At 51.7% G+C, this 26,957-nt stretch overlaps 2 protein-coding genes and 1 non-coding gene across 4 annotated transcripts in view; 2 read left to right on the top strand and 1 right to left on the bottom strand.

The window, feature by feature from the left end:
• Positions 1 to 1,836: 1,836 nt before the first annotated feature.
• On the top strand, positions 1,837 to 2,282 carry LOC103189518 (protein reprimo-like). Its single transcript, XM_007909944.2, has one exon. It carries the CDS (start codon positions 1,929 to 1,931, stop codon positions 2,238 to 2,240), a length of 312 nt encoding a protein of 103 aa, XP_007908135.1. The 5' UTR covers positions 1,837 to 1,928; the 3' UTR covers positions 2,241 to 2,282.
• An 830-nt stretch (positions 2,283 to 3,112) lies between these two features.
• trnav-cac lies at positions 3,113 to 3,190 on the top strand. Its single transcript has one exon. It is a non-coding gene; the product is annotated as a tRNA-Val (tRNA).
• Positions 3,191 to 10,393: 7,203 nt separating this feature from the next.
• LOC103189517 (formin-like protein 3) overlaps positions 10,394 to 26,957 on the bottom strand; it is a 45,203-nt gene continuing 28,639 nt past the window's right edge. For both annotated transcript variants that reach the window (XM_042344215.1, XM_042344216.1), the window contains 21 exons: positions 24,688 to 24,796; positions 24,330 to 24,406; positions 23,648 to 23,741; positions 23,359 to 23,433; positions 22,947 to 23,057; positions 22,397 to 22,546; positions 21,215 to 21,316; positions 20,573 to 20,825; positions 20,392 to 20,481; positions 19,862 to 19,986; positions 19,276 to 19,478; positions 18,179 to 18,413; positions 17,432 to 17,500; positions 16,701 to 16,781; positions 16,245 to 16,374; positions 15,340 to 15,503; positions 14,647 to 14,748; positions 13,395 to 13,493; positions 12,701 to 12,824; positions 12,082 to 12,208; positions 10,394 to 11,236 (listed from right to left, as the gene is read on the bottom strand). In XM_042344215.1, coding sequence (XP_042200149.1) covers positions 12,117 to 12,208; positions 12,701 to 12,824; positions 13,395 to 13,493; positions 14,647 to 14,748; positions 15,340 to 15,503; positions 16,245 to 16,374; positions 16,701 to 16,781; positions 17,432 to 17,500; positions 18,179 to 18,413; positions 19,276 to 19,478; positions 19,862 to 19,986; positions 20,392 to 20,481; positions 20,573 to 20,825; positions 21,215 to 21,316; positions 22,397 to 22,546; positions 22,947 to 23,057; positions 23,359 to 23,433; positions 23,648 to 23,741; positions 24,330 to 24,406; positions 24,688 to 24,796 — 2,485 coding nt within the window. In that variant the 3' untranslated portion in view covers positions 10,394 to 11,236; positions 12,082 to 12,116. The remainder of the gene's footprint in view (positions 11,237 to 12,081; positions 12,209 to 12,700; positions 12,825 to 13,394; positions 13,494 to 14,646; positions 14,749 to 15,339; positions 15,504 to 16,244; positions 16,375 to 16,700; positions 16,782 to 17,431; positions 17,501 to 18,178; positions 18,414 to 19,275; positions 19,479 to 19,861; positions 19,987 to 20,391; positions 20,482 to 20,572; positions 20,826 to 21,214; positions 21,317 to 22,396; positions 22,547 to 22,946; positions 23,058 to 23,358; positions 23,434 to 23,647; positions 23,742 to 24,329; positions 24,407 to 24,687; positions 24,797 to 26,957) is intronic.

The following is a 26,957-nucleotide window of genomic DNA, read 5'->3' as shown; positions in this document are numbered from 1 at the left end:
CGACTGAGTTTCATTACACTGCCCTGGGGCGGCTGAAGAACTCGTGTTCACATCTTGTATAAGTTTCTTCCCAAAATATAGATTACAAAATAGCTGCAAAATAGCTCCATCTCCATCAACCTTACACTGAGCCGGCAGGAATCTGATCCAACACTTAGACACTTCACCCTCCCACTCCCCCACCACCGCTGCTGCACTACATCTGACCCTGCAGATCCAACAACAACAACTTGCACTTATAGGGGGCAGCATCTCAGAGTGCTGAACAGTGGCGGAGCCTGACTCTGAGCCGGGGTGGGGGGGAGGGAGTGGGGGGGGGGTGAGAGATGAATGTAAACACGGTCGAAGAGCAAGGGTTTTCAGGTGGGACTTGAAAGAGGGAAGAGAAGGGTGGGGGAGGGTGCAAGGTGGGGGGGATTGAGGGAGAGTGTTACAGAATTTCGGGGCGCAGTGGCTGAAAGCGCGACCTCCGATGGTGGGGCGGAGGGTGCGAGGGACGAGCAGGAGCCCAGGGGCCAGTCAATGGGAGGTGCAGTGTGTGGAGTAAGGAAAGGTTATTATAAATTAACTTAGATAGATTTCTGTTGGGAAATAATATCTGGAAGCGGGGGTGGGGTGGGGTGGGTGGGGGGTTGGTGGGGGATACAGTCTATATTTCGGGGACACGACCTGTGAAACGGCTGTCAGGACGGTTGGCGGAAGGCGAACTGGATGGACCGTGGTCTTCTTTCGAGCAGGAAATTTCTTATGTTCTTATAAGGATTTTGTGGATTTGGATCGAACCTGAATCCGAACAGATGGCCAGTAGATGGAGCAGTTGGATAGACAACCTGCGCTGATGATTCAAAGCTTTAATGTCTTGTGATAATGTTTAAGCTATTCCACCAGGCAGCAGCCCAAATAATAATAGTAACCCTTACTGTTACACACAGCGCCTTTCACACCTCTGTCCCATTCAGCTGTAGCTTTAGTGATCCAGCGCCCGATCACGTCTTCGAGACATCTCAAAGCGCTTGACAGAATACACCGTCAAGTGAGTTGACTCACTGTCGGCGAAATGCGGCAGCCAATGGCGCACAGCAGCGTCCCCACAAACAGTCGTGGATTGAGTGACCAATATACATGTTAAATTATCCTTGACAGCGTATTCTATGAAGCGCTTTGAGACATCGACAACGTGTGAAGGTGCTGGACTCAAATGCCAAGAGGTATTATTTCCTGTGCGTTCCTTGGGAGAGAGGCAAAAGAGATCGGTGGGATTAGACCTGTCCACTTAACAGAGAGAGGAAAATAAAAGCACGAGCTTTATACGTCAGGATTGCTCCACACACGAGCAGTTCTCTCACTGACTTGCACCACGGAACTCCACTGCAACTATCTGTAGCCCAAAGGGTGCGGGAGAGAGCGAGAGAGGAGAGGATGGGATGGGGTAGAGTGTGTGGGGGGGGAAGGACCATTTAGCGAGGGGGCGGTGGCGGTAGAGTTTGCCAATGTCAGGGAGTGAGATATCTGAGCAGCTTCGCTACGGATAGTTGCAGATTCTCTCCCCTTTTCCCACCCGTTGATGGTTCGATCCAATAAAAAAAAACTCAAGATAAATTCCCCTTCCAATCCAGACAGGCAGCCGGGCAGCGCTGGGGGGGAAAGGCGTTTGAAGCGAGCGAGCGAGTAAAGTGAGCCAGCCAGTGAGTGAGCGGAGCTGTGCAGAGCTTAGCTACGTTGGCGGAGGCTTTGGGATGTTTAACTCAGGCTGAGGACTGTGCTGTGTGTTTGCTTGTCTTGACTGGAGAGCGAGAGCGGGAGAGAGAGCGAGAGAGAGGGACAGAGAGCGAGAGCGAGGAGAGAGAGAGAGCGATAGACTACCTTGAACAGGGGCGGCTCCGATTCGACCCCTCGTCTGGCCTGAGTTTGTGCCCTGTGTCCCGGTGATGAACTGCACTCTGGTGGCCAGGCTTGTGACCAGGGGGGTCGAGGAGGCCATGGACCAGGTCCTCGGGAGCTGCAACGGGACGAGAGCCGTAAGCGAAAAGGGCTTCGTCTCCGTCTCGGACGAGAGGAGACTGTTCACCGTCAGGGTGGTCCAGATGGCCGTGCTCTGCATCCTCTCGCTCACCGTGGTCTTCGGACTCTTCTTCTTCGGCTGCAACCTGCTCATCAAGTCCGAGAGCATGATCAACCTCCTGGCCAGGGAGCGGCGTCCATCAAAGGAGATCGGAGTCGTCAACGTGAGCAACTGCTGAACCTGCGGAGCTCGAGGGAGTCTTGAGTTTGTTGGGCAAAACCCGCACGGATGTTGACAACTGCTTTGTGCCCCTCCCTCCCTCCCTCTTCCCGCTGCCCCCCACTCCGCACCACCCCTCTCCTCTCCCCAAGCTAACCCAATCCCCCCACCCCTCCAAATCCCAACTTAAAACCTCGTCAGAATGAGCCGACTTGTGTGAGGAGACGGAAGCTCGGACTTGGTCGGGAGCTCAAGTCGGGAAGTGTGATGGGGAAAAGGTTGGTGCTCCTGCGACCGAGAACTCAAAGGATCTGTCCTGAGATGCCGAGCCATCGAGAGAAAGAGGGGGAGAGAGAGAGAGAGAGAGAGGAGGTAGAGAGAGGGAGAGAGTGAGAAATGTAGGTGTGAAGGAGTTGGAAGCTGAGACTACAACATGGAACTTGCTGTGTTATTGGCAGCAAAGGGTCAACTGTTGTTCAACACATCGGAAGGAACGAAGGAAGGAAGATTAGACTTTCCGTGAAGACATAAGGACTGAATCTGGAGTCGACCTCAACGGAATTTGTGAACTGGCATCCAATCTGCTAAATACTTTCGTTCGGAAACATTTCAACAGACGATTTCAAGTGAAACCATTTGCTTTGTGTTAATCTCTCTCCCACCCCACCCCCACCCCTCGCTCTGTGTCAACCGCAAAACGTAACATGATCTGATTACCTCTGATTGGACTTTCCAATTCCACTGTTCCTGGTCACCATCTTTTCTCCTCCCCCCTAACCCCGTCTCCCCCCCACCATCCCCCGCCTCCCGCTTGAAAAAATATTGTCTTAAGATTTCAGAGGATTAAAATATTCTTTGTCTTACTTCAAGCAATTGGAGAGAGTGGTGGGAGCATTTGTTCCGTAGCTCAGTGGTTAGAGCACTCGCCTCACAAGCGAGAGGACCCGGGTTCGATCCCCGGACAGGGCAAAAAGTTGGGCAAGTTTCCTTACTCCACACACCAACACACACACACACACACACGCGCCTCTGTTTGCTAAAGTAAGTAGGAACACGGTTGTTAGTTGATTATCGCATCGCTTTCCAGGGGTTAATAATAGAAAAAAAAATGAAATACTTTGGAGACTCAACCAACGGCTGTTTGTGGGGACACTGCTGTGCGCAATTGGCTGCTGCGTTTCACCCACAAGATACACAGTCAATGCACTTTACAGTGTACCCTGTGAAGCGCTTTGAGACGTCTCTAGGACGTAATAAGAGGCTATAATAATAATAATAATCCTCGCATTCGATATATATATATATATACATAGTGCCTTGTCATTGTGCCCAGCGGTGTCTCACAAAACTGTCATGGAATTGAGTGACCAACTCAATTAATTCATTGATCTTTTTTAAAATGGAAGCAGCAGCCAATTGCGCTCTATGTCGAATGCAAGGATTGTTATTGCCCGGGGCTGGACCCGGGGTTAATGGAGGAACAGAATCATTTTCCAACACGGCCACACGTTCCCCGGCGAATCTCCCGTTACAGAACAGGGATCGGAAAGTTCACGCTTTTCGCTCGGGTTCGGCCTGATTTGAAAGGGTTGCAACACGAGGGAATGGAGCAAGTTCATCTGGTTGTCAGGAACAGAGGCAAAGGGTGTCGTGATCTAACACAGCTTCGCTCAGATTTTTTTTGACGACTCTGTACGTACTGACAGCAAAGGCAGTAAAGCAATAAAAACAGAAGCCGCTGGGAACACTCAGCAAGTCAGGCAGCATCTACGGTGAGAGGACAGTGAGTCAATGTTTTGGAGAGAAGAGCAGAGAAAACCCAAGGGTCGTAGACCCAAAACCTTGACTCGCTTTCCTCTCTCTCTCTCTCTCTCTCTCCATAGATGCTGCTTGACCTGCTCTGAGAGTTCCGGGCGACTTCTGCTTGTGTTTCAGATTTCCAGCGTCCGCGGTAATTAATAATAATTAATAAGTAATTAATAATGGTGCGGAGCTTCAAGATGTTTCACGGATGTCATAATCACTCCCTCACTCCACCCCCCCACCCCCCCCCCACCCACTCCCACAAAAATCATCATGATAATTTGGTCGCTCACTTCACGACTGTTGGAGGGGACGTCGCTGGAGGCAATTGGTTTCGCCCACAAAACACACAGTCATATACTGTATGGTTTTACCCCAGTATTCCCCTTGAGGAGGGGGATTTACTCCTGTGTATCCTTTGGGTTTCTCTGTTGTCTCCATTCCCCACGGGAGCAGGAATCAACAACAACAGCGACTTCCATTTACACAGTGACCCCCCCCCCCCCATACACCCCACCCTCACTCACGCAGGGGAGTGCTTCACGGTGACAGACCACGACACTGAGCCAGGGAGAGCGAGGGAGGGAGGGGGAAGGTCGAAAAGGTGGGCGGTCAAAGAGGAAGATCTTCAGGGGTGACCCGAAGATGGGGAAGGAGCGCAGGTGCAAGGCGGAGGGAGAAGGGGGGGACTTCCAGCCTCTGTGTCCTGTTGTCTAGTGCAGCGATGTCTCCTGTTGTTGTCGGCTGCTCTCTGTCTCTCTCTCTCTCTCTCTCAAGCTCCAGTGCATTAATTAACAAAGATCGATGAACGCTGCCTGGGGTGGTGGGGGGTGGTGGGGGGGCAAGAAAACAGCCAGACAACAGGACTGACGTATTGAATCCAACGCTCCTGGGTGGGAATATTCAATGCCGTCCAGTCCTGCTCGGTCACCCAGCAATAGGGAGGAATGACATTCTGCCAAAACCTTCAACCAAATCACAATATTACAGTGACTCTCACATATTTTGTCCACCCACAAAAGACACAGTCACTAACTATACTTTACAGTATATTCCGTGAAGCACTTTGGTACGTCTCGATGACTTAAAACGCTGCATCAAATGTACGGCTTAATATCATTATTATGGGTCCCTGTAGCTCAGGGGTTAGACCCCTCCCCTCGCAAGCCAGAGGACCCGGGTTCGATTCCCAGGCGGGTCAGGTCAGGGCGAAAGCTTAGGCGAGTTTCCTGACTACACACACACACACAGAGACACGACACCGCACGCCTGTTTACCCAGTAAGTAGGACCCGCTTGTTAGTCGATTGGCGGATTGCTTTTCCGGGAGTAACAACGCCTTCACAAGAAAATCATAGTTCGGTCACTTCAACCCACGGCTGTTTGCGGGGACGTCGCTGGGCGCGATTGGCTGTCGCCTTTTGCCCACAAAACACACGGTCACTACCCTTTACAGTACATTCTGGTTTGTGCAATACGCTGCCAGCGATTGTTATTACGATTATTACTGTCGTGATGACTGAGTGGTTATCCGTGGGATGGAGCGAGTCGCTTGCATTTGGTGCAGCGCCTTATGACCACGCGCTCGCGACGGCTCAAAGCCCTTCACGGGATAATACCGTAGAGAGTGTGGTGACCGAGTGCTTTGAGTGGGAGTGAAGCTGCGGGGAGTCGGGGAAGGGTTTGAGTGGGAGATCCCCCCCCCCCCACCCCACCCCGGAGGAAATGTTATTGGGGAAAGGGCAAGCCACGAGAAGCTCAGCTCAGCCGCACGCTGAGAGCTACTGCTCTGGACTGAAACACTTTGAATCGCTGCCAACGAGTTTGCAAAGGACGTCTTCAAAGAGATCAGCGTCCCGGAACATTCCACCACCACCACCATCACCACCACCACCACCACCATCATCATCATCACCACGTCTCCTTATGAGCTGATCGGTCTCCACCCAGAGAGCAGACTGGCTTTCACACTCCCCACACACACACACAGATACCCCACCCCCACAGATACCCCCCCCCCCCCCACACACACCCACACACAGATACCCCCCCCCACACACACACACCCACACACAGATACCCCCCCCACACACACACACACACACAGATACCACCCCCCACCACACACACACACACGGCACTGGCTGCCGCGTTTCGCCCGCAAAATAACACGGTCACTACACTTTACAGTGTATCCTGAGAAGTGCTTTGAGACGTCTGGAAGACGTGGCATAATAATCCTTGCATTAGCATTACTATTCATATTATTATTATTATTATTATTAAGTGGCCGGGTTTAAGTCGCTCATTCTGCAATGACGGACAGGGAAGGAGTCAAAAGTTACAGCGTAAATCAGAGGGAATATTGCTATAGGAACGGAGGAGTCCAGAGAGAAGATCGGAGCAACAAGACTGATAATCCCTTCCTCTCCTGTTGGCGAGAACTCAATAGGGCAGAAAGAGGAAGGAAAGCGATCAGATTACAGCAACTGGACCCACGGACACACACACACACACACACGCGCGCGTCTGAGAGGAACACCTCCAAGACAGACTCGCACAGACGATCAATCCGGAGAGATTTTGACGGCAGAGAGGACAACAACAACAACTTGCATTTGCCAGCGACCTTCAAGAGGGGTAGGGGAGAGAGAGAGAGAGGGAGGGAGGTGGGGGGTGGGTGGGCGGGGGAGAGGTGACCTCTCCCCCTGAAGTGACCGGTGGAGGAGCAGAGGGGCAAACAGGAGGTTGGAACCGGCCGAGCGGAGGAAGGACCTTGCGATGGGTGTAGACAACTTAAATTAAATTAAATAATACAATTCTAAACGGATTTGCTCGAAAAAGTGAAAACCCTCATCCAAACTTTCGGAAGCACCGAGTCAGCAGCAGCAGCAATAATAATAGTAATAGTGATAACAATCCTCGCATTTGCTGCAGCCCCTTAACACGTCGTTCAGACCTCTCAAAAAGAGCTTCACAAGATATACTGTAAAGTGCAGTGACTGCATTTATTCTGTGGGCGGAACGTGGCAGCCACACTTGCGCACAGCGACGTCCCACGAATAGCCGTGGATCGGGTGACCACATTATTATTGTTGTCAGATGGGGACCGAAGGCTCTTTTTCATCCAAACCCATCTTGTGAAATCATTTAACATCATTCGACATTATCCCGACACTGCACTTTGCGATTGACAAGTTATCTCGTCGACTTCTTCTGCCACCACCAGATGGGGATGTTAGACTACCATTTGCAACGAGCACTTCCTGTGTTTGCCCCATGTTCTTGCCCCCCCGTTCCACCCTCCTCTTCTCCCTCCTCCTCCCCCTACTTCACCACCAGCCGCCCCTCCACTCTGCACACAAACAGAACACAAACTCACCTTTCTGTTTCTTTCCGTGTGGCTGGGGGATGGTTAGGAGCAACGTGGGATGGACATGGGAAAAGATAATGGATGGAATCTTGGCCTCCTAATGTGTTGTCCATCTCTAAGGAGTTCGTCTCCGAACACGTAAGAACATAAGAATTTTCTGGACGAAAGAAGGACAAGGTCCATCCAGTTCATCTTCCACCAACCAACCAACCAACCATCCTGGCAGTCGCTTGCACATGTCCTGCACAAAGTCAAAGGGATTCAATTGGAAAGTGTTTCGCTCTCTGGACCTGTGCTCACATCTAACCACCACCACCCCATCCTCACTCCTGGGGGTAAACATGGCTTTGGCCTGTTGACTAGTTGAGGACAGAACAAGGTGGGGGCATCATCTTAAAATTGGAGCTGAGCCATTTAGGAGTGAAATCTGGAGGCAATTTTGCACACAAAAGGAAATCTGGAACTCTCTCTCTCTCCCCTCCCCCTAAAGGCTGTGGATTATGGCCAAGATCCTTTCACATTGTCCAGACTGAGATGGAGAGATATTTCTTAGGTCAGGGCATTGAGGGATAAGGGTGGCTAATTGGAGTTGAGATCAGCCGTGATCTAACAGAATGTCGGAACAGGCTCGAAGGGCTGAATGGCCTCCCCTGTTCCTGTGTCGGTTGCACAGCTGGAAGCAAACAGTTAAAACGACTCCTTCCTCTTGACACAGCGTCACTCGCTCCCAAAGCACTTGACAGGATATGGCTGTTCAGTCTGCTACGGCTGTTGGTTTTTACAAGCCAAAGTGGCAGCCATTTTACCCACAGCAACACCTCCCCACAAACAGCCGTGAAGGGAGTGAACGGTTTTTACCTGCGGGGTGGGGGTGGGGTGGGGGGGAGTGGGGGGAGACTGTTAGAATCACAGAACTTTCCTCCACAGCAGGAGGAGTCCTGGAGCTCAGTGGTCAGACCCCTCGCAAGCGAGAGGACCTGGGCGGGTCAGGGCGAAAAGTTGGGCAAGTTTCCTTACTCCACACACACCCACTCCTCCGTTGTACCCAACAGTAAGTAGGAACCCAGACGTTAAGTCGATTGGTGGATCGTTTTCAGGGGGTAATAATCCCTCCGAAAAAACATGATAATAATTTGGTCAGTCATCCACGGCTGTTTGTGGGGACGTCGCTGCGCGCAATCGGCTGCCGCGTTTTGCCCACAAAATATACAGTCAATTCACTTTACAGCGTATATCCTGTGAAGCTCTTTGAGACGTCTCAACGACGTGATAAGACGCTGTGTCAAACGCGATTATTAGTAATATCATCATTACAACGGTAAAAAACACAAAGAATTCAAGAGACCACCTTTCGCTCAGAACGGGACTTAGAATAATTATTCGGAATATATACATTATTGCTTCCGAGGTCAAAGGCCTCGCTTTTTGGTACAGTTTTTTTTTTTAAAAATACACTTTTTTTTGGAAGAAAAGAAAATCACGACACAATAAAAAAAAGCATTTTTTTTCCTTAAAAAAAATGAGAAGGAAACGCACAGATGGGAAATCACAAAAACACGGATATCTGTTGGTTTGTTTGTTTGTTTGTGTGTCTTTCGCTTTTACATCTGACGTAAAAATGATCCGATGCATTCAGTTTCCAGATTAATTGCCGCAGGCAAATCAAAGTTATTTGATTCATAAATGGGGTGGGGGGGGGGGGGGGGGAGAGGGGGGAGAATACACACTCAATAGAAAAGGAACCTTGTGGATTTCATAAGTTACAGAGGAATGTGAAATTAGTTGGTTTTCTTGAGGATTCCTCAACAAATCAATAAAAGTCGCTCAAGTCGATCTGTACAAATCTCCGTATGGCCATTTACCCAATTTTCGTTGAATTTCCTATGACTTTTTGCAAGTTCGAGGTAACTCATGCTTTGCATAAGTCTTGGGACGTCCTCCGGACGTGAAAGGCGCTGAGACAAATGTAATTTTATATTGTATTGTAAGTCATGATCTGCCACTGGTCAACTAACCCCAAACCAGCGATGTCAAGGGCTCACACGCCCACCGTGGATTCATTCTCCAGAACCAGGATAGGTTGGGCCCGGCTGGTTATACAGTGAGTCGCTGCCCACACACACACATACACACAGGGCTCGCAACACCACCACCAGCACATGAGGTTTACACGGCGCCTGGCTTTCACGTCGGGAGCACGTCCCAAGGCGCTGGGCTGGACGGTCAGGGATTTGGACCCGAGCTGGGGATTGGGATCGGGAAGGGGGTGGAGGGCGGGGAAGGTGTGGGGTAGGGGGTAAGAGGGTCGGCCGAAGGCACAGTCGAAGAAAAGGATCTCAAGATGGGCCTTGAAGCAGCCGAGGGAAGTGGCCAGGCAGAGGGACTGTGGGATGGATTTCCGGAGGGTGAGGGCCTGAGGGCAAGTTATGTGGTGTTAGCTGTTAGACTCTTAGCAGTTATCCCCGTGGCCTGTTTTCTCCTCTCCACGTTGTTCCTCCTGGCCAAGGTCAGGGGATATTTAATTGGTTTAATTGTAATTTTAATTAGTGTCTCAAGGTCTCAATGGGAACTCAGCCTCACCCGACACCCCCCCACCCCAAGGAAAGCTGTGTGACTGAGCTTCCAGTGAAAGAGAAAACTTTTGAGTCCTGTAGCTCAGGGGTTAGAGGCCTCGCCTCACAAGCGAGAGGACCCGGGTTCGATTCCCAGGTGGGTTGGGGCGAAACCTTGGGCAAGTTTCCCTCCTCCACACACTCACACACACACACACACACACACCTCGGTTTATCTCGCGGTATGTAGGAACCTGCTTTGTTAGCCACTTGGCGGATCACTTTCCCGGGGGTTTAATAATCCTTTCAAAAAATAATAAATTTGATCACCGAGTCCACGACGGTTTGTGGGACGTCGTTGCGCGCAATTGGCTGCCGCGTTTCGCCCATAAAACATACAATCAGTTCACTTGACGGTATATCCTGTGAAGCGCTTTGAGACGTCTCGAAGACGTGATAAGGCGCTGTATCAAAAATGCAAGGATTATTAAAGGGGCCATCCCTCTAACCTTTGGTAATAGCAGTCACTTATATACCCTTTGAAGTCTAGAGAGAGGGTGAAAGGGTACGATACAGAAGTCTAATACTAGAAACAAAGAACACCTTAAATTAATTAATTAAGACTACAAACAACAACAAACAAACGAGTAGCTATTTTTTCCAGGTAATACTGCAGGTGAGAGGCACTTGTTTTCAAACACGAATTGTCTGTGTCTCGTTCTTTTTTTTTGACGTCGAACAAAGTGAATACTTTTATCGTTTCAAAGTCTTTTGCTTCTGTTCTTGTCCGAGTCCCCAGGGATCGCGATTTTGCTTTCCGTCTTGTTAATACTGCGATTGTTATCATGTGGATCCCTGGGTTTCCTTCATGTGGTGAGGGGGCGAAATAGGAGGAGGGAGGGAGGGATGGAGAGAGAATGAGAGGAGAGTGGATTTATACATTCCCAATATTCACTCCTCTTTCTCCTCCGATACACCCCCAAGGGAAACTTTTTCTCCCTCTCACCCTCAACCCCTCCCAGTGTTGCCCAAATGTCCTTGTCACTGTGCTGAGTTGGGGGGGCGTTGGATTAAAATCCTTCGTTCGAGAGAAACATTGGGATCCCCACCTCCCTCCCTCCCTCCGTCCCTCCCTCTCTCAAGCATTTGCCAAAGGCACTGTTCATAGTCCGACGGCTTATTCTGGCTTCCGCCGCTCTCTCTCACTCCCTCTTTCTCTCTCTCTCGAGCCGTCTCCTGCAGTCACGTCTCACCGTGTCTGCGTGTCGATATGGTTGACTTCTAAGATCTGCGGAGAGAGAGAGAGAAAGAGAGAGGGAAAGAGAGAAAGAGAGAGGGAGAAGTGAGCCATGGTCAGGAGCCAGCACTTTAACAACACATGACATTTACCCAGCTCCCTTCACGTCGGGAGGACATCCTGAGGCGCTGGACGGTCAGGGAATTGGAACTGAGATGGGGGTTGGGATCAGGAGGGCGGGGAGGGTGGGCGTAGGAGGGTGACCGAAGGCGCGATCGAAGAGGAGGGTCTTGAGAGGGGGCCTAGAAGTTTTGGGGGTTGTTTTGGTCAGCACACGCGGAAACTCATCACCGTTGCTTAAGAGTCTCCAAACCCAACTGAGAATTCCTCACATCCCACCCACACCTGGGAATCCCAGAGAGAGGTTATTGGAATGGAATGGGCTCTCTCTCCCTCTCCCCTTCCATTGTCCAGTGTGGAGTCCTGTAGCTCAGTGGTTAGAGCACTCGCTTTGCAAGTGAGAGACCTGAGTTCAATTCCAGGCAGAGGGCGAAACCTTGGGCAAGTTTCCTTACTCCACACGCCTAATAATAATCCCTCCAAAAACCCCAAAACAATAATAATAAATTGGTCATTTTCAATCTACGACTGTTTGTGGGACATTGCTGTGCGCAATTGGCTGCCGCGTTTGCCCACAAAATATATACAGTCAATTCACTTTACAGTGTGTTCTGTGAAGCGCTTTGGGACGTCCTCCCGACGTGAAAAGCGCTATATCAAATGCAAGGATTATTATTATTATTATTATTATTATTATTGAAAACAAGACTCCCCCCTCCTCCCCCCCGACACCACAATGGAAATAACTGTATAGAGAGAGAGAGAGAGGGACAGACCTGTCCAACTGCAGACTGTAGAGAGTCCACCATCATTAACAGTTGAACTCTTCAGACAATGACGTTTCAGCAAAGAACCGGGAACCACGCTTCGCAGTCCGAGCTGTGAAGGGGGCGCTCTTCAGCACTGGGGAGAGAGGGGGAGAGAGAGAGAGAGAAGCGAGGAGAAAAGAGAAAAAAATATAGTTTACACAGGGTCTTTCACTGCCTCCCTCCCTCCCCACGTCCTCCAACAACAACACATGACATTTACACGGCGCCTCTCATTTCAGGAGGACGTCCCAAGGCGCTGGACAGTCAGGGGTCAGGACACGAGCTGGGGGTTGGGATTAGGAGGGGTGGAGGGTAAGGGGGTGGGAGGGTGACCGAAGGCACGGTTGGTCGAAGAGGAGGGTCTGGAGACGGGTCTTGAAGGAGGCGAGGGAGGGAGTGAGGGAGGGAGCGAGTGAGGGGAGATTTGAAGTGTTTAGGTTTTTAAAGTTTTATTTTAGTAAAAAGTCCTCTACCCCCAGCCCTCTCCCCTTCCCCCCGCACCTCACCCCTTCCCCACCCTTGGCCCCCTCCCCCTCCCCTCCATCCCTCCCCTCTGCTTCCTCCCGCACCCCTCCCCGCGTGTTACCTGTGATAATATCTTCAATGGCCCCATCTTTGCCTTCGTACACCGGTCGATGTTCTTTGACCTGACGTCTCCGCAGCTCAGCGATTAGCTCCTGCTGCTGCCGCTTGTTCCTGTGAGACGGAGACTGGGAAGAAAACAGGAAAACAAAGGAATCAGAAAAAACAATAACAACAATAATAATATTCCTGGCATTCGACCCGGCGCCCGATCACACCTCAAAGAGCTTCACAGGATACACTGTAAAGGGTAGTGACTGTGTATTTTGTGGGCGAAACGCGGCAGCGTCCCCACAAACAGTCCTGGACTGAGTGACCAAATTTTTTTTCTTCTCTGAAGGGATTATTATCCCCGGAAAAGTGATCCACCAATTGAATAACAACCGGGTTCCTATATACAGCTGTAAACACAGGCTCGTGTGTGGGGGTGGGGGAGTAACCGAATTCTGGAGAGTATTAGGCGCAGGTTGGCGAGAGCCAAGGCTTGGGGTGGGTGGTGGGGGGGGGCCCAGAGTGTGCGTTGGGGGTAACTGCTGGAGTCTAACCAGCTAAACCCATACAGAGCTCGGCCACTGAGAGAGAGAGAGAGCGCTGTCTGGTCAAGCCTTTCCCGCTGCCTGTCCAGAGAGGACCACCCTCCCCGTTAGTTAGGGCTTCGAGTTAACAGGAGCAAGATCCAATCGGGGGGGGGGCTTTACCTTTTGGTCCTGTTGTTGTTGTTTGACTTCCTGAGCCAACATCTTCTCTCTCAACGCTTGTTCCTGTTTCTTCCTTTGCTCGTTTTCCTGTTCCGCTTCCTGGGGACAGATCAGAGGAGTGAGGCGTCCGAGATTAGAGTAGAGACAGCTACAGTGGGGGGGGGGAGCGAGCCCCCAGCACAGACACGATGGGGAGAGAGAGAGAGAGAGAGAGCAGGGAATGGAGATAGAGTCAGTGCTGGCCGGCACCTGTTGCCTGGGGTAACGCGTGGGGAATGCGGAGGGGGCTGGGGTTGTTTGCGCTATGGCTTCCTGGCATTGTCCTCAGGTGCCTCCTGTTTCCTGTCGGCCTCATGGCCACCTGGTTTCAGCCGCAGACTTAAACCTAATACTGCGCTCCGAGGATGTGAGTAACCAGCTCGCAATCAGCCGGCATTGAACCGCGAGGGAGGATTCCCTGCCCCCCCCTCCTCACCCCAAGCTTTCCCACTGCTTGTCCAGCGAGGACCCCCCCTCCCCGCTAGTTAGGGCTTTGGTTGCAGGTTAACAGGAGCCGAGGGGGAGGATTCTCTGCCCCCAGTGACTGGTCGGCCCTTCCAGGTCCTGCCGATGGCTGAGCCGGGCCGGGCTGGGCTGCCATCAGCAGTGAGTGCCCTGGGACACCGCGGCCCCTCCTGGCTCAGGAACCGGGGGCTCGAGACCGTCACAGAGAAGGCCATTTAGGAGTAAAATCAGGAAGCATTTTATTACACAAAAGGGAATCTGGAACTCTCTCTCTCTCCCCAAAAAGGCTGTGGATTATGGCTGTGGTTCCATTCACATTGTCCAGACTGAGGGGGTCAGATGTTGGTCGGGGGATCGAGGGGAGACGGGGCAAAGGGGGGTTACAGATCAGCCATGATCTAACAGAATGGCGGAACAGGCTGGAGGGGCTGAATGGGGGATACGGGCTGGAGGGGCTGAATGGGGGGTGGGTACAGGCTGGAGGGTCTGAGTGGGGGGGTACGGGCTGGAGGGGCTGAATAGGGGGTACAGGCTGGAGGGTCTGAGTGGGGGGGTACGGGCTGGAGGGGCTGAATAGGGGGTACAGGCTCGCTCAAAACAGCTTAGATCTGTTCGCCAATAACATCTGGGGATACAGTGTCGAGTTCGCGACACCTTGGAATGTCCTCCTGACGTGAAAGACGCTATAACGGGTGTAATTTGTTTGGTGGACGGAGAACGGGCGCCTCACAAATTCTTATGTTCTCACCCTGTAGGACTTGACGAAGCGGACAAACACCGGGAAGAACACGGACGGAGGTGTTGTTTTGGGATTTTCTCCAAAGTAGCCAACCACCGCGCTGTAGGCTTCCTGTAGTGAGGGGAGAGAGCGAGAGAGAGGAAATGACGATAATAATCCTCGGATTTGATGTACCGCCCAGTCACGTCTTCGAGACGTCTCAAAGCGCTCCACAGGATGCACCGTAAAGCGAATCGACCGTGCAATTTGTGGGCGAAACGCGGCAGCCAATTGCGCACAGCAGTGTCCCACACACAGCCGTGGTTTGAGTGACCAAATTATTATTGTTATTATCATTTTTCAAGGTATTATTAGCCCCGGAAAGCTATCCTCCAATCAACTAACAACCAGGTGTACGCGTGTGTGTTGTGTGTGTGTGTTGAGCGACCAATTTTTTTTGTGGGCTTATTACTAAGTAATTATTATTATTATTAATTATTATTAATGCACGGGTTTAATCGCTGGTCTAACGGAGAGGCGTCGAGACGCTCCCGGTGTACTTACATCCCCACTTTCAAATCCCTCGATCGTGCTTACGGTCATCTCTCCCCACACCCTTCCCTCAGCCACCCCCCCCCCACCACCCACCCCCTGGCCTCGGGGTCAGAGCCCCCCACCCCACGTGAAGGACGCTGCGTAAACGCAAGTTGTTGCTGTTGTTACCTGTGCGGTTTTGGAATCCTTCTGCAGCTTCTCCAGGTTGGCCTCGTTCCTGGCCAGGAATTCCTTGAGGACCACATTGTGGTCGTGCCGACTGCACTCCCTCCTGATCAGCTCCATGTTGTGTCCCATCTCCTTCACATCCAGCAGCACGTTCTCTAGCGACACTGCAGCCCAGTGAGGGGGGGGGGGGGGGGGTGGTTGGTGTGGAGGGGGCGGGTTGGGAGAGCACGTCAGCACCTCACCCACAGCCTGGCCAGACTCCCACCACCCCCACCACTCTCCCCGCCACACCCCACAGACTCCCCAACTCTAAACACCCGCCCGCTTCCTCAGCTCAGAGGGCACCGGCCTGCTTCATGTCTGCCTCACACTCACACACATACACTGTCTCACACACACGCATTGTCTCTCTCACACACTCGCTCACATACACACACGTACACTGTCTCACACATACACTCGCGCTCATACACACACAGTCTCTCTCACACACACACTCACTCTCACACTCACACACACTGTCTCATACACGCACTTGCTCTCACACACACACTGTCTCACACCCACGCACGTGCTGTTTTTCCGAGATGCACGCTCTCCCGTGCTCGCATCCACACTCTGCTCAGTCTCACACTTGCACACTTTCTCTCGCACGCTCACCAACATCCACACTGTCTCGTTCGCTCGCTCACACACACACACACACTCCCTCCCACCCTCCCTGCCCACCTTTAAAGCCTGCCTCGACACCCTTGTGTTCAACCGCGCTCTCGTTCCCACCCCCCACACCACCGCCCCCCCCACCCGCCAACACACTCATTGCGGGGGTTGACTGGTATGTAACCCCCTGCTCACTCTGACGTCTCATTTGCCCCCTTGCCCCCCCCCCGCCCCCCGACACTCACCTGCAGCTGCTTTGTCAATGAAGTGCAGTTCGCTCCAGAAGTTAGTGATTTCCGCATATTTCTCTTTTATGACAATAGCGATGTAGTGCAATAGGGTGAGTTTTCTGTCAGTGGATTTGGTGTCCAGGAGCTGCAAAGGGGAAAGGATATTCCGAGTTAACCTTCCAACCCTCCGGGAAAGAACAAGGGGACTCGGAGCCACACCCAGTCTGAGCCTGGAATGTCTCACACGGTCACTACCCTTCACGGTAAAACCTTGCAACGCGCCTTGAGACACGAATAGGCGCCATCTCACGCGTAAGCAGTAAACGCGGGGAGGACACAGAGGCGGGTCACAGAGGTGGGGAGCCAGGAGCAAGGCCGTGGAGCGGTTTGATGGCGAGGGCAAAGAGCTGTGCTTTTTGTTCCCAGGCTGGGAATATGAATGTGTAAACAACAGGAAATAAATCAACTTACAAGATCTAGACTCTGCAGCTTAAAGCCGTACACCGATCCTCTCTTACTGCTGTTCATGTAGTTGCCCAGAGCGAGGATGATCTGGAGGTGGTGGGGGAAGGAGCTGAGGTTAGTTCAAAGACGTTGGAAAACTCGCCCCTCTCGCCTTTGCCAGGCATCTGATACACGCAGAAACCCATCACTGCGCTTAAAAGTGGAGTTAGGGTGAGAGCCCTCGCCTCGCGAGTGAGAGGACCCGGGTTCGATTCCCGGGCGGGTCAGGACAGGGCGAAACCTTAATCAAGTTTCCTTACTCCACACACACACACACACGCGCGCGCGCCTCTGTTTATCAGCAGTAAAAAGGAACCCGGTTGTCGGTCGATTGGAGGATCGCTTTCCAGGGGTAATAATCCCTCAAATGAAAAATTTGGGTCACTGAATCCATGGCTGTTTGTGGGGATACTGATGTCCGCAGTTGGCTACTACAATTTGCCCACAAAACACACAGTCATTACACTTTACAGTGTAATCTGTGAAGCACTTTGAGACGTTCCGACGACATGATAAGGTGCTGTATCAAAGGTAAGGATTATTATTATTATGAGTCTCCAAATTAGACAGAGTTCCACATATGCGTACGCCATCTACACAAGGACATACATGTCCCCCCCCCACCCCCACTTCTGAAATTGAGCCTCTGATATTCCCGATGAGAGACAATTCCAAGTGTTAACAAGAACCAGCCTCACCTCCAACATCCGCTTTAATTTCTGTGAGGATTTGATAGAAGCCGAAGCCGCGATGATAGCATTGAGTTGCTGGAAGAAAAGAGATAAATACAATAAACAAGACATTCTCTACGTCGGGACCAGAAGGTTGTGGGTTCAAACCCCCCCACATAGGACTCGGAATAAATAGTCATTTTTCCTGCCAGGTGTATGGAATCAAGTACTCTCTCTCTCTCTTTAAACCTCGCCTCAAATCCTACCTCTTCAACCGTGGCTCTGACCACCTGCCCCTTTCGCCCCCTCTCCCCCAAGTGACTGACTGCACTGTAGTGTAGTGGTTAGAGCCCTCGCCTCGCAAGCGAGAGGACCCGGGTTCGATTCCCGGGTGAGTTGGGGCCTTAGGCAAGTTTCCTTACTCCACACGCACACACACACACACGCGCCTCTGTTTACCCGCTTGTTAGTCGATTGGCGGATCGCTTTCCGGGGGTAATAATCCCTTCAAAAATAATAATAGTACGGTCACTAAATCGATGACCCTTTGTGGGGACACTCAATCCAACTGTTGGGATTGGCTGCCGCGTTTCGCCCACAAAATACACAGTCACCACACTTTACAGTATATTCTGGGAAGCGCTTTGAGACGTCTGAACGACGTGATCAGATTATTACAGTTGTTATATTAGTATCATCGCTACTGGCGTTATTAATTGTTGTTGCCAACGCCATCGTTGTCGGTATTTGCAGAGAGAGGCCTCGGACGCTCACCGGGTTCAACATCTGCAAGTTGTCGGCAAAGTTGCCGATGAAAGTCATGATGGTCATTCTCTGGGGCAGGCGCTCGATCTTGCAGAACTGCAGCATGAAGCGGTCCTCGTTAGACAAGTCATCCAGAGGCTTCCTCTCCTTCTCGTACTGTTTGAGCAGCTTCACCTCGGCCTCCAGAGGGAGGAACCGGTTCAGGCACTCCACAAAATCCAGAGGCAACGTCTTCAAGTCGTACCTACGGGACGGGAACGCAAGGCCCGAGGTTTAACGTTTCATCCGAAGGAGGGCACCTCCGGCAACGGGACACACGCACACGCGACACACACACACAAACACGCGCGCGCACACAAATGCACACACACGCACAAATACATACACGCGCGCGCACACACGCACACAAACACACACACAAATTCACACACACACACACACACACATGCGCGCGCACACATTTACACACACAGCTTAGACTGTGTGATTCCAAGTCCCTGACATCGGGGCTTGAACCCATAACATTTTGACCCAAGAGACGAGAGAGAGAGAGAGAGAGAGCGCTACCGACTAAGACAGGCTGACACATTAATGTGGAAGATTCCCTGCCTGTGCAAACTCTCCCTGTGTCTCGGGACGGTGATGGAACCTCAACAACAACACATGGCATTTACACAGTGCCTTTCACCTCGGGAGGACGTCCCAAGGCGCTGGACAGTCGAGGATTTGGACCCGAGCTGGGGGTTGGGATCAGGAGGGGGTGGAGGGCAGAGCGGGGAGGGTGGGGATAGGAGTGTGATTGAAGGTGCAGTTGAAGATGAGGGTCTTGAGACTGGCCTTGAAGGAGGCGATGGAGTGGAAGAGGGACTGTGGAATGGAGTCAGCCCTCCACAGTCTCTAGCCCTGAGCCAGGAGGGGCCGCGCTGTCCCAGGGCACTCACTGCTGATGGCAGCTCAGCCCGGCCCGGCTCAGCCATGGGCAGGACCTGGAAGAGCCGACCAGTCACTGGGGACAGGGAATCCTCCCCCTCAGCTCCTGTTAACCCTGCAAGGAGATCCCTGGAGTGACAGATGGACGGGATGAACTGACAGACGTCACAACTTACATCTGAATGGCTCGGCAGATCTCCTCGGTTGTCTTGCCCGCCTTACGCAATGTGATGGCCAGATTCTTGGCCCGATTGGCCTCTAGCAGGGTGACCTTGCTCAGGGATTTCTGCGAGCTCTTGGCTTTCTGGCACGAGACCTCCAAAGCGGGCCCCTGGGCCTTGGTCTTGAACAGATCCTCAAACTCATCCAGGTTCAGTTCCTACCACACACGCCCAGCGAGCAGGTTATACAGGCAAAAAACATTGGCCGAGACTCTTTTTTAGATCCATCCTTCCTCCTCCGCCCATCATGCCCTGTCCTCCTTAGCCCCTCCCTTCCTCCCCCCCACCCAGCCCCTAAGCCCCACTCCTGTGTACAACGTGTGCCATCAATCGCCTTCCAAACCCCTTCCAAAAGGGACATCATGGAAACATATGAACAGGAGGAGGCCATTCAGCCCCTCAAGCCTGTTCCGCCATTCTATAATGGCTGATCCCTGATCAAGGGATGCAGACAATTAGCCTCTCTTGCCCCATATCCCTTGATACCCCGACTTAACAAACATCTACGATCATCATCAAACAAACTCAAAACTCATTTTACCTCCAGTATCTTCTCATCGTCAATCTCGGTGAAGACGGTGCCATTGATTTGGTTGGGTTTCAGGGCCATCCAGTTAAACACCGGCAAACGGAACTTGGTTTTAATGGGTTTCTTTATCCGGATTGCTGGGAGGAGAGACAACGGGATTCAACGACAACTTGGGACTTACATAGCGCCCTTCACGAAGGGCAGCGTCTCAGAGCGCTTAACAGTGGCGGAGCCTGACTCCAAGCCGGGGGAGTGGGGGAAGAGAGGAGGTGACGGTTAACAAGGTTGAACAGGAAGGTCTTCTGTCGTGATCTAAAAGAGGGGAAGGAGGGAGGGGGACGAGGCGGAGGGAATGGGGGAGCGATCCAAAGCTTCAGGGTGTAGTGGCTGAAAGTGTGGCCCCCATTGGTGGAGCACAAGGGATAAGCCGGAGGCTGGAGCCGGTTGAGGACATACATACAGACAAAACCCAGAGTGTGAAGGGCCTTGAGATGTTTTGACGAGGTGATAAGGCGAAGATTAATTATGATTATTACTGTTACCTGATAATCCAACACTGAGGATCACCGACAAGGAGCTTCCTGGTAGAGGAGGGGCTACTGGTGCCGGGGGCGGTGGGGGTGGGATCATACCTGGAGAACAAAAGCCAAAAGTCATCGGGTAAACTCCAGAAAATTACAGTCAACTCCTGGCTGTAATGTGGCTGGGGATGTGGAACCTTACCGGGTAAGGGTGGAGCGACTGGTGGGGGTGGAAGGGATGGGGTTGAATCTGGGACACGGGTGGGGCTGTGGGGTAGCCCGTCTGGAGTGTCCGAGGAGCCAATGGACATGTCTCCGTCCTGGCTTCTGCGATGGGCTCCCTCCAGGTCCTGGCAGCGTTTGTCTCTGTGGAATTGCCGTTGGAAAGCTTCCTCTTTCTCCTTGATCATCCTCCGCAGGGTGTGGACCTGGCTGCTGGCGTCTTTGTACGTCTCCTGCCAGGGACGTGCAGAGCATGAGTTAACACACGTTCAGCTTCAGGGCTCCCCCACACCCCCTCCCCCCCTTCCTCCTCCAACCCTGTCCACTCCACTCTCAAGGTCCACGTTTTCAACCCACCCCACCGCTCTACACAGGAACAGGAGGAGACCAGTCAGCCCCTAGAGCCTGTTCCGCCATTCTATTAGAATCGGTACCTCAACTCCAATTACCCACCTTTGCCCCGTATCCCTCGATACCCTGACCTGACCAACATCTGCCCACCTCAGTAGATATTCCTGTACGTCAGTGGAAGATTATTCCCACCAATTAACAACCGAGTGATGAGACCCTCACCCCCAATGACGGACATGGTGGGGTTACCATAGGAATGGGGATGGCTCACCTTGATGGCTTCCAGTTCTTTATCTCGAAAGAGAAGCTGCTTTTCCAGTTCAGCCACTCTCATCATGTTGTCATTCTCCAGGTCATGGAGCTTCTCCGATAACTGTTGAGGAGGGGGGGAAACGGAAAGGAAAGAAGATGGACGAGAGGTGAGGGGGCGTGGGGGGCGGGGGCGCGAGGGAGGGATGAGAGGGGAGACAGAGAGGAGAGGCTATCAGTCACATTAACTTCATAGCAAAATGTCACCCATCTTTCTCAGACCCTGAAGCCATCACATTTCCCCCCGTTGAACTGGCCCCAAGGTGACATGTTGGCAATGGAATATTGGCCCTCTGGTCACTAGTCCCCAGTTCCTGAGCCAGGAGGGGCCGCAGTGTCCCAGGGCACTCACTGCTGATGGCAGCACAGCCCGGCCCATCCATCGGCAGGACCTGGAAGGGCCGACCAGTCACTGGGGGCAGGGAATCCTCCCCCTCGGTCCTGTTAACCCCGCAGCCAAAGCTCTAGCTGTTAGGTCAGCCCCAAAAACACATCCAAGGGAAAAAACAGTTGGATTTGGAAACACAAAAGCGTCACTATTGACATGTCCATGTGGGGTCAATAGGGGGCGTTCTAACCCAGGCTCGGCCACTTGGGAGCCCCCAGTGGCAGACAAAAGGCACTGCATGGCACAACAATAACGTGCATTTAGGAGAGGAATAACAAACCTCATTACTGCCTCCGCCAATCCCTCCCTAACCCAGGGCCATTGAAGTCAACTATAGACCCCACCCTCCCACCCCCCATGTTTCCCTTGGGGCTAACTACACAAGCGGAATGTGCAGCATTGTCGGCCTGGCTCAGTGTCAGGCTCTCGCCTCCGAGTCAGAAGGTTGTTGGGTCCCTCATCGGGACTCGAGTGATCATAATAATAATCCTGGCATTTGACACAGCGTTTTATCACTAAAGTTCAGTGACTGTATATTTTGTGGGCCAAACGCGGCAGCCAATTGTGCACAGCAGTCGTGGGTCGAAGTGACTAATTCTGAACTGTTGGAGGTGCCGTCCTTCGCTTGAGACGTTAAACTAAGGTCCGTCTATCTGTTTAGGTGGATATTAAGAGGTGGGCGGGGGGTGGAAGCGAGAGAGAGAGAGAGAGAAAGAGTGTGGGTGGGGAAGAGGATGTCCCTTTACTACCACTCACGTGTGATAAGTGCTCTTCCAGTTCCTCCACCTTCTCCAGGGCTGCGTTCTTGGTTTCAGCGTCCTCCAGCAGCCCCCCAACATCGAAGACATTGTCCAGATAGGCTTGGATCTGCACCTGGAGCTTGTCACTCTCTGTGTGCTTGGATTTCTGTGAGAGAGAGAGAGAGAGGCCAAAGCAGAGCCTCATTGGGTCATCTACCTCAGCTACCATTGGGTTTCAACCGCACTCTTCATCATTGATTGTCCATCATCCCCCTTCCCCCCTCACATACAACCACATCACCAACCCCAACCCCTCACCCCCAAGCCTCTCGCCCTCCTCAAACCTCCCCCTCACCCTCCCAACCCACACTTATACAGTATATAGTTTGGAACATGGATGGTGAATTGGATGGACCTTGGTCTTCTTTTGTCCAGCAAATTCTTATGTTCTCACTCACCCCCCCACCCACGATACCACCAAACACACCAACGACCCCACACGCACACCCCTCCCCACCCCCATTTCCCCCCTCAATCGTGACCTGCCCTGACATTCCCTCTCTCACCTCCAGAAACTCGTCGAGCCCTAGTTTGGTGAACTCGAACTGTAGGTGAACACGGAAGTTCATGTCCTCCACAGAATGTACCACAATGTTGATGAACTGCATACAGGCCACCTGCAGGGTTGGGGGTGGTGGGGGAGGGAGAGAGAGAGAGAGAGGGGGCACTTAGACACCCCGACACACATTCCACACCCCACTCCCTCTGCATTGTAACACACATTACCCGCTCCCCTCCCCGTATAGCTGCTTCCCATTAAAACTTCACGAGATGAGGCGCCGCTATATTAAATGCAAGGATTATTATTACATTGGTATTACTATTGTTATTAAATTATTATTCAATTATTATTAAATTATTACCATTAAATTATTATTATTACTAAATTACTTTAATTAAATTATTATTATTACTCACCATGAAGTCGATGTTGCTGTCCTCGTTTCGGAAATACTCCATCAAGTTTTCGAAGCGATGTTTCTCCTTACACACCTACACACGGAGTAACGTCACAGTCAACATCACAGGAAAGGGGTTTGGATGATCCTTCGGCCCATCCGATCTCACCACCTCCCGTCTGCGCCTCCATCACAGTAGCTTTTTAAATGAGTCCAAGTTCCTGGCCTCAACGACCCCCCCCCACCTCCAACCCCCACCCTGTCCCCGTCAGTCTTGTTCTGCTCCAGTAGTTGAGGAAACTCGTTACCTCTTTAAAGTGGTCGAACGCAGACAGAATGATCTCGTGTCCTCCCCTCACAAGGCACACGGCTGCCAACAACTCCAACACCAGGGCTTTGGTCCTGCAACAGGCAGAGGGAGTGTCACTGAATGGTGACGCAGTCAACCAACCTCACACAAGTCGTAATAATATACAGTCACTACACTTTACAGTATATCCTGTGAAGCGCTTTGAGGTCTCGAAGACGTGATGAGGCGCTGCATTAAATACAAGGATTAACATTAATATCATCCGTCGGAGCCATACACTTGAATCACTCATAGAATCTTACAGCACAGAAGGAGGCCATTCGGTCCATCGGGCCTGTGCTGGCACTTTGAAAGAGACACCAACTAGTCCCACTCACTCCCCCGCTCTTACCCCAACTAGTCTCACTCCCCCACCCGCTCTTACCCCAACTAGTCCCTCTCACTCCCCCGCTCTTACCCCAACTAGTCTCTCTCACTCCCCCGCTCTTACCCCAAAGCCCTGCACATTTCTCTTGATTGGAAGCCATGTTGGTGACAACTCAAGTAGGACAGTAAATAATAACAATAATAATCCCTGAGGTTGATATCTCTTATCATGTCTTCGAGACGTCTCAAAGCCCTTCACAAGAATACACTATGAGGTGTAGTGACTGTGTGTTTTGTGGACGAAGCTCTCTTACCTGGGGTTTTTGTTGTTTAGGCTAAGTGCAATTTCGTTTACAGCGTGCAGGTGAGACATGACCAGGTTGAAGCCATACTGCGAGAGACAAGAGAAGAAACACAGATCAACAACAACAACTTGCATTTATGTAGCGCCTCTCTCTCTCTCCCTCACTTTATCTCTTCATTGCTTCCTCTCTCACTCCTTTCCTTCTCGCTGTCATTCCCTCTCTCGCGCTCTCCGTACCCTGTGCTAGCTTCTTCTTCTCGCTCCCTTTCAACCCTTTTTTCCTGCACGCCCTCTATCTCTCTCTTCCCCCCCTCGGCCTCACACACACACTGACACACACACACACACACACACACAGGAAGCCTGACCTGGTAATTCATGATGGCTCTCAGACACATGATGCAGACATGAACATCGTCCTTGTGACAGACCAGCCTGGAGTTTTTCAGTGTTTTCCTGTCGGGCAGCGTGTTGTAGCTGTGGGGAGGAACTCAAAGAATTACTGAAGGTCCTTGGCCTCACAGGCCACCCAGGGACAGACTAGCCCTGGGGGTAAGAGCAGAACTATAGTCATGCAGAAACAGGCCATTCAGCCCAACGTTGGAAAGAACATATCTTAGTACTTTTCTAATTTTCTCTCCACCGTCTCAAACGTTTCTCTATTCTCAAGTCTGGGCTCCAGCACAACCACAACCACAACAACAACTTGCATTTACACAGCGCCCCTCATGCAGGGTAGTGTCCCAGAGCGCTCAACAGTGGCGGAGCCCGGCACTGAGCCTGGCCGAGGGAAGAGGTGACTGTAGACACGGTCAGACCGGTGTTAATACGGGTGTTCAAAATTATGAGGGGTTTTGATAAGAGTAAAATAGGGGGAGAATCTATTTCCTCTGGCGGGCGGGCGGGTCAGTAACCAAAGGACACAGATTTAAGATCATTTGCCAAAGAACCAGAGGGGAGACCAGACGAGGAGACATTATTTTACCCAGAGAGCTGTTACAGTCTGGAACTCACCGCCTGAGAGACTGGTGGGAGCAGATTCGATAATGGGGAATTGGATAGGGAAAAAGAAAGTTGTGCAGGGCTTTGGGGTAAGAGCGGGGGAGTGAGTGGGACTAGTTGGGGTAAGAGCGGGGGAGTGAGTGGAACTAGTTGGGGTAAGAGCGGGGGGAGTGAGAGGGACTAGTTGGTGGCTATTTCAAAGAGCGGCACAGGCCCGATGGGCCGAATGGCCTCATTCTGTGCTAAGATTCTGTGTGCTTATTTTCGGGAATTTGTGCAGTGTGACTGATATTGGTGATGAGCTGAGATGCAAATATCGATGGAGACGAGAGATAAATGTTTCTGAGAATCAGATCTAAGAACCACAGACTATGTGGTTTCCTGTCTCTGTCGCTCACCTGTGGACACATCATTACACAACAAATAATACCCTCCACACAGTCACCACTGGAGGGAGAGTGTGAGAGAGAGAGAGAGAGAGAGAGACAGACACAAAGAGATAGAGAGGAGGAAGCGATGAGGGAGGGAGATTCCTCTTAGAGTAGAGAAGATTGAGGAGAGATTTAATGAGGGGAGAGAAAGAGAGAGGGAGTGAATGGATGGGGGAAAGAAAGGAGTGTGAGAAAGAGATAGAGAGAGACGAGGGAGGGAGGAAGGGAGGGAGGAGGAGAGAGAGAGAGAGGAAAAGAAAGGAGAGAGAGGGTAACGAGGGAAGGTAGGAGGGAAAGGAGATAAAGAAAGAGAAGGCAGGGGGAGTGGTGGGGGTTGTGGGGGAACGAAAAAGAAGAGAGAAGGAAAGGGCAGAAAGAGGAAAAGGAGAGTTTTTTTAGAATAAGAATGATAAAGATTTTCCTTTAAGGAACACAGCGCCTGATATCACGTGACAAGCGTCTTATCATGTCTTCGAGACGTCTGAAAAAGCTTCACAGGAAACACTTCACAGAATATACCTCCTCCTCCCCCCCCACCTTCTCCCCGTCCGTCCCTCCCGCCGCCGCCCTCTCCGCACAGAGCAATACAGCGTCAGCACAAATAGCAATCAGCAGGGAGCCCGCACACATCGCAGCACGTTGAGAAAGCGCAGGTCCAGAGATGTAATGGTGCCCGTGTCCCATCAATGCTCTCTGAGATGCTAAGGGCTCCCCTCACCACCTGCCCTGCGCCCGCCCCTTCCTCTGCTCACTAATGGTCATCGAGGCCCTTTAAAGAACGTGTCACACAGACGGCAGCCCAATAACTGGGCAGAGACTGGCATCTCCTCACTTAACCCTGGCCTCTCGTAGACTTCCAGTCTGACCACCTTTATAACAACATATACACACAGACACATACATATACACTCACACACACACACATATACACTCACACACACATATATACACACACACACACACATATATACACACACACATATATACACTCACACACATACAGGAACACACACACATACATATATACTGGAACACACACACACAGACACACACACACACACAACAGGAAATATATTTTAAAGGGTAGAACCACATATGATGATCGAAGTTGATTTCCTGGAACTCGAGTTGACTTTTGACTTTAAACACTGAGTACTGATAGTGAGAGCAGTTGTCTTGTGGTCTGAAAACTGGTGCAGACTTGA

The sequence above is a fragment of the Callorhinchus milii genome, unplaced genomic scaffold (genome assembly GCF_018977255.1).
Source record: "Callorhinchus milii isolate IMCB2004 unplaced genomic scaffold, IMCB_Cmil_1.0 Scaffold27, whole genome shotgun sequence".
Taxonomy (NCBI): Eukaryota; Metazoa; Chordata; class Chondrichthyes; order Chimaeriformes; family Callorhinchidae; genus Callorhinchus; species Callorhinchus milii.
This window is presented reverse-complemented; position numbering and strand designations above follow the sequence as displayed.